Source organism: Colias philodice, chromosome 2 (genome assembly GCF_061535455.1).
Source record: "Colias philodice isolate Cphi_HAF_F1 chromosome 2, ilColPhil1 Martin Lab GWU primary, whole genome shotgun sequence".
In the NCBI taxonomy this organism is placed as follows: domain Eukaryota; kingdom Metazoa; phylum Arthropoda; class Insecta; order Lepidoptera; family Pieridae; genus Colias; species Colias philodice.
This window is the reverse complement of record NC_143087.1, coordinates 2,202,782-2,210,560: the sequence shown is the minus strand read 5'-3', so window position 1 is coordinate 2,210,560 and position 7,779 is coordinate 2,202,782. Positions and strand designations below refer to the sequence as shown.

The following is a 7,779-nucleotide window of genomic DNA, read 5'->3' as shown; positions in this document are numbered from 1 at the left end:
TATTTAATCGTGTGGTCATAATAAAATTATTATGTAATGTTAACAATTCATAGCAAGCACCTGTCTTTGAGAATCTGTGGTCGTTCATGGGTAACTATCTCATACTACTGACACTGAAGTTACTACATACCTATTCAAAAATTCATATAGGTATACAAAAATTCATAAAATTTAAACGAAAACGACCAGACTACACGGGCTCTATAACGAAAGCGCATCTACCCATAAAGGTCACTAGCAATTTAAAACTGTACTGCACCAACACATTAGGATAGAGTTACGCAATATCCCTAATTCTTCGCAACAAAAACCCACATTCATTCAAATGATACTTAGCTCGAGTGCGCTGGAACGACAATAAAAGCCTTTACGAGCCTTGACGCCATTATGATTCATTTGTGTCATCTACCCTAACGACTGCTCTCTTGTTGGGCGAGTGTACACACGCGGGGTATTAAAAATAATAAGTGTAGTAAGTAGTTAATTATTAATGTGTGGTTATGTTGTAAATTATTAGTAAATTGAAGGAATGATAGTGATTTTTTATAGAAAAGGATTATAAAAAAGTAATGTCTACGTGGCCGAATACGTGGCTATAATAATATTAAAACAAACGGGTGAAAAAATTGCAATTTATAATTAAAATTTATTACATATTGTATATGCACCTTTACATTTCCAACAAATATACCAATCCCAACCTTATAAGCTTATTCATAAGTCTCAATTTGTAACTCTAGTTATGTACTACGGGTACATAGCACCCCATTTATAACGCTTATCCTCATTACTGATTATCCTTAGAATGCTAAGTGTGTAATAAGTGAATTAAGAAAACATCCAACTGATGGAAGGCTTAAGTAAAAACAAAGATACCATTTTGAGTTATCATTTTACATGCATAAGAAGGTATTTAAATGTATCTGTTATTTTTCATCTCTAAATGGAGAATCTATTCATGGTCAAACTGTATAAAGTACATCATTAAATTATATCGTGCCTTGTCGTTTTTAAAAATGCGCAATGTGTAAAGAAAATCCTTCAACATTTCTTGTAATTATATTATATAATGAGATAGTTAATAACATACGAAGGTGACACAAAAATGAAATAAAAACAGTAGTGTACGAGTTTGATTCTAGTTATTGGCATAGAGAGGATTGCATCTAGGTACTTAATTGTTATGTACTAGAATTTGCTTTGAACGTAGTATTAATATGTTTTCCTAAAAGAATGTTGGCAAATTACATACATAATAAAATAATAACCTTATATTAAAAGAACAACAAAACACACTAATTATTATCTAATAAAAAAATAAACAGTTACTTCACATTAATAATAATATATGACCATAATAAAATACCACGAGATTTCCAAAAAAAAAATATGTGTACCCATAAGCTTAGCTTCTTAAATTAGCTCTTAAATTAGCTTCTTTACAATACAACACTAACACTTCTTAACCAAAATCATATATAAACAAATCCCCACATTAACAAACATACAAAAACGAATATAATAGCGCAACTGCAGCGAAGAAGTAGCCTGTAGATCCGGCTGTAAATTACGAGCTCGTAACAGAACGGATGTGGTCGCGCCTGGACCTCGGCTCATGATTCAATAGAACAATGATACTGTCTTATTGTTTTTTGGTAGCGATTCGTATTCAGTGTAGCTGGGTTGAAAACTTGTGAGAATGAAAATTGCGAATTAAAGTTGTGGGTTTCTATGTTTTATGTGTGATTTTATGACATTTTGACTGCACTGGGCCTATAGGCCAGATAGATATATTATATATCTGATAACTAGCCGCTCGTTTCGGTCTCGCCCTGGATAAATACGAAATAAATATAGCCTTTGTGGCTCAGGAAAATATAACTTTCTGTTTATGAAAGAATTTTTGAAATCGGTGCAGTCAGTATGTAGTTTGTGTGTACAAACATAGATGCAAGAACACAAATGTTTCCCGTTTATAATATTAGTTTGGATAAATATTACACCTCGATCTTGCTTAAAAGATCAATACGGTATGAGCAGTGAAATTGCTGCTTTTATAATTTTCATTTTTTAATACAGTCTCTACTCTAGTTTTCTTACAGAAACCTTGTGAAATAGGCAGAAGGCCATTTTTACAAGTTAATTTTGTTGTAAGTGGAGACTGCTAGAGATTGTAAGCCTACTTCTTACTTTTCCTCGTTGTAATTTTGTAAGTGAAGGCCTTTAGGCAGGTTAAGCAGCAATCATAATATTTTCCATTTGTTTTCGCTTTTATTTTCCAAATACCAGGAAATTTTTATATGCGTCCAAAAATAGACTGGATCTGTTGGAATAACAAAATACGAGTCATTCAATTGGTTGAAAAGGGTTTAAAATAAGACAAAATATTTCCAAGACAACCTTTAATCTCGTCCAAAATAAATAACAGTAGGGCGAACTCTTTGAGTTTTAAACTTTATATTAACAAATCACTTATAATTATAGCTACCTAAATTATGTCTAAGCTAAGTTTCTGAGACCAATCGTTCGATGATAAAATAAGTTCGATAGATACAATTTGTTTGTGTTCAACTAACTAGTAATAAATAAAATAATTTGAAATAATCAATATATAATTATTATGATGATCATTATCGTTATTCATTCAAAATATTAGCATCGGCACATTTACTTACTAAATTTATATAAGCATAGGTACATATTATAATTTGTGTCATATAATTTTTGAAAGAAAAGAAGTAAACAAAACTGGATACCACATAATACAATTTATCTAATTTCTATGAACCCTGAAACAATGACACAGAACAGCCATACGTAATTTTGTTAATTATTATTAGATATATGAAAAGCAAGTTCTTCATTGAATAATTCCTGGAATAGTAGAGCAAATATATAACAAATATAATAAAACATTTTTCTGATGTAATAATTTACTTATTAACTTTATATGAACACAAAGATAGTGTGACAGGATATGTAAAAAGTGATATGTTCTATTTAAAATTCACTCTTTTATTCTACTTTTTGTCATTTCTAAAAATGATATGTTTTCAAACAAAAAGTACATCTATATACATGAGTCGAGTTATTTTACCGTCGAACCGAATACGAAATTCAAATCTATACAAGATACATACAACACGCCATTCCAAAGACCGGATCTTTCCATTACATTATTTACAACTGTCACACACGAGTCCAATTAATTATTATTATCTTTTACATTTATTCTAAGTCGTAGACATGTAAAAAAGTGGCAAAGACTCAGTCACTTACAACCTACTATGTACATCACAGTAACGAAACGTATAAGAGAACTATCGACTTAGGAAGGTTCTTGAATATCCGATTTTTAGTGAATTGGCAAAAATTAAAAATTGCAAATTCGCCGTTCAAATGCACTCGATAAATGAAACGTAAAATCGGTTTTCGGTTTAACTTAATTAAAGCTGTTTGAAAGTTTACTGTTTCACTTCTGATTCGTTTGTATGACATGAAATTAGTCATTGGTTGTTTCAAAATCGGATATTCGGCTTATTGACGAAAATTTTTCATTAACTACTATTTTTATTATTGGAGAGCAAATCATATTTGACACATTACGCTTTGAACAAAGTTTGGAATATGAAAACGGAGAAAATAAAATAAGGCGATTATTTTTGAAGGAGATATTTCATTCAAGCTTTGCACTATATACAATGCATTTATACATTATGTGTCGAATATTGAAATATTAATTTTGTATTCAGTCTGGTTTTTATATATTATTATATATAGTGCTATATTCTATTGACTCTATGGATATTTTGAAGCGAGTAAAAGTTCTAGTGGCCGTCGTAGAAATAAAAGTAGTAAAAAATTTAGTGTACAAAGTACCCTTCTGAAATATCTCCTTTGGTAAATAATAATTATTATCAATGACATTTTACAGAGAAAATGAAAATCATAATCTAATTAAATTGTTACTTTGAAAATTTATTTCATTACCACATTCATAATTTAGATTTTCCCGTTATCATGTGACTGACTGGAAATAAGTTTTTAACAAAATCCTTTTTGTAGCAATTTTAATAATATAAATAATATATAAATTTATAATTGAATGCAATAAACCCAAAAATATCAAATTCAATTTTAATAATGTGGTTATACCAAACTTATTCATAGAGTTCACACAAATTTGATTACATTTCCGAATCTTATATATAAAAATGAATCGCAAAATGTGTTGGTAAGCGCATAACTCGAGAACGGCTGAACCGATTTCGATAATTCTTTTTTTATTATATTCCTTGAAGTACGAGGATGGTTTTTATGTAGAGAAAACGTAAATATGTTCCACGGGCGAAGCCGGGGCGGACCGCTAGTTAACAATAAAACAGTCTGAAGAATCGCACTGAATATTACATAACATTTTACTAGTCACAAAGAACACAATATACAAAAAAAATAACATTTCCACGTGTCACACTAAAAACAACTAAACAATTACAAAAAAAAATACATATTGTGTCAATAATTAAGTCAAAGGGTAGCAATGCCAGAAACAAGAGAAGTTAGGCCATATTGCGTCACAGATTTTATTCTGGACTACCGCGATCTAACCTGATGTTAAGGCTACACGGTACAGTTAAGGTTGATTTACGCTAAACCGTGTTACGACCGGACCGTGCCCTGTCCGTGCCCCGTCCGGGCTTCGATCAAATATTATTGTATACTAAGTATTTTTAGAAATAATTAAAGATTTTAACGGATTCTTAGTTTCCCCGTTACCACTCTCGCTGCAAAGCGAAATTTTGGGATAATATTACCATGAATAAATCCCGTTTAAAATCCGTTAAAATCTTTAATATCTAAATTATTATATAGTTTTTATATGAAGTGATTCATGTGGCCCGGACGAGACCCAGCGTTGAAATGTATATGTATTGTTTCATTGGTCGACACGATGTAGCGTGAATCATGCTTTTCCCCAGTTCTAAACACAAGACTCCGGTATACGGTTATCTAGCAGCTTCTCCTTAATGGCGTCCACGTTGAGGTCGGTCGCCGGTGTGACGCGGAGGGACGCGGAGGCGCTTCTACCGAGCGTGACGCCGGGGGTCGTGGCTCGCGCGCCCCACGTCCACGACGCGCCCGGGCCGTTGCAGGCCTGTGGATAGAGATACATCTATACTAATATTATAAAGAGGAAAGCTTTGTAATTATGTATGTATATGGTTTTCACGCATAAACTACTGGACCGATTTTGATGAAATTTGGCACAGACAATCTTTAGACCCTGAGAAAGATCATAGGCTACTTTTTAATGCGAAATATGTACCACGGGCGAAGCCGGGGCGGACCGCTAGTTTTAAATAAATAGTGATAAATCTGCTATCAACTGTTTAGACTTGTTTATTAAACGACAATTTTTATAAAGAGGGTAGGCTTGAGCAGCTAAGTTAATTGGCTGCGATAAATGCATAAAAACTTTCAATTTATTATGCTATTCAAAAATTTTGATGTTTCTTATGATATTAGACAATACGTAATCTAATAATACTAGCAGGAGAAGTTATATAATAAACTTCATCTACTACGTAAGTTACTTACTACACGCAGTTTATTGTATGTGTAGATTTGTTGCTACCTAATCGATTATTACGGGAAAAATTTGTTGTCAACACCCACAATTTCAAAAATTTTACACTCAAGTCTTTTTTTGCTCTACAAACGAGGCTCAAGTTCTACAAATAAAGTTATTGCGACCTGAAGTAAATATGTTGAAACAGCAGGTATCATTGTTCCAGTGATAAATGGCCAATGAATTAGTTACCTTAACTATCATTTATCAACCGCACTTGGCTACGAAACGAGCGAACTTTCAGCATGTTACATTACATCTGTAATTCTGTTGGCAGATGTGGGACGTAGTGCTAGTTTCCATGTTCTTCGGCAACTTATATATTCTCTTTTTAATGAATTTAAAAGCTTTTATAACGGTTTGGTTTAATTTTAATTCTTTAAACTTGAGGATACTGTGCATGTTGCTGATATATATTAATATCTAAATTACTATAGTAAACCGAAGGATCTATAAAAAAAAGTAAGCATATTTTTCCCAAATATCGCTTTAATTTAGCTCTAGTCTAGTATCGCCACGTATAAAACCCATTCAAAACCTATTTCAAAATTCATAATTCTAAATCTCTCCATCCGAAAGGTAGAATTAATAAGAAAATTGGATCAAATTAATCATGGACATTGTCTTTCGCCCGTTTACTGGTCGTACTTCTACCTCAAGGGGTGTGGACAAAGGAAGAGTCTAATAAAACTATCGCGTTAATTAAAAAGCGCCCTCGAGCCGTCGAGGCGACACGGTTAATCAACAGACAGGTGGATTTATCGCACTTACTCGAATCCGGCTTAATGCTCTATTTGAGACGGCCGATGGTACTTATGAAGCGATCATGTGAGCTGTATGATATAATTCTTTTGTTGTTTTGTATGGGTAAAATAATATATTTGATAGTATCGCAAATAGTGGCTAAAGGTAATTACATTAATTACTGCATGTTTCTGAAATACTTATATTATCCTCCTCATAATAAGGTTTAGGAAATATTATTATTACAATAAAATGCTCAAGGCTACAGATAAAATTTGAGCAAAGCTAGTTAATGTTGTATGAATAATTAACTTTTAACAAACAATTTACCGTTCACAAATCATTCTATTTTTAATAATAGCCTACTTTTGTAAAAACTATTTACTATTCACTTGAACTATGGCTGCAATATAGGGAGCATGCAGATAAAGCTATCAAGGAATAAAATCGCAATATCCACTAATATATGTTGGAAAATTGTAATAATGGATGCGATATCGACGTAACAGATGCATTTTAGCGATTCTGTGCGTGATCTGCGAGGCGGGTGTAAAATACCCAGTTGAAAATTAAAGGCACAAATCAATTGGACATCTTGTTCCATTCCTGAATTTAGAACACTCGGCACCAGAGTTATGTCGCGACCCTCACAAGTTTATGTAGTGTCCAAGAAAGGGTAATAATCGAAAATATCTGGATATATTATGCGTTTGATATAGCTTTATGGAATGAATCTGTAAATGTGTTCCAATTTATAAGATTTCGCTTTTATTAAAGTAGATTGGATTAGAATATAGTTGGAATCTGACCAAACTATTTCTACTTTTTATGCAGATAAATTTTGATGCCAGTAGCTTTATTAAAAATAGTAAAAAATACGCTCGTGATAATCACACTTCTTGCTGCTTTTCGAGAATTTGCTTAGTTTTCAGCATTGCCTTTGCATTAAAGTGTTAGTTCATTTAAAATTTTAATTACTAAAACATAAAAGTACAAATAACTAAATATGGACAACATTCGATCAATTTAGTTTTTTACGAGAACAGTCAATAATAAAATCTAGGGCTGTGACAATCACTCTGCGTAGATTAGATTTGCCTGAAAAATGCGCAGTCAGTTATACCCCACATTTGATATAGGTCTTTGTTTTACGACCACGATTGAGTCCGTCAGTGGGCAGTCCGCGGTATCTTTACGGTTGACGGCCAATAACTTCTTTTTACGAGCCATTCTTGATACGAGCTCTTAAGATCTTCGCGAATGCGAACATTTAATATAAAAATGTGTATCTTTGTAAATGCTAACGTAGATGTTGACATAGGTGATTTGTTGAAACCAAATGATTTTTATTTTTATTTTTTTTTGTTTATCATAATTTTTTTAATTTTTTTATTATATCGGGTTTC

The 7,779-nt window shown here is 32.2% G+C and overlaps 1 protein-coding gene across 1 annotated transcript in view; it reads right to left on the bottom strand.

The window, feature by feature from the left end:
- Window positions 1-4,472: 4,472 nt before the first annotated feature.
- side-II (sidestep II transmembrane protein) overlaps window positions 4,473-7,779 on the bottom strand; it is a 222,897-nt gene continuing 219,590 nt past the window's right edge. Inside the window, exon 16 of the mRNA XM_089709739.1 lies at window positions 4,473-5,155. Coding sequence (XP_089565865.1) covers window positions 4,982-5,155 — 174 coding nt within the window. The 3' untranslated portion in view covers window positions 4,473-4,981. The remainder of the gene's footprint in view (window positions 5,156-7,779) is intronic.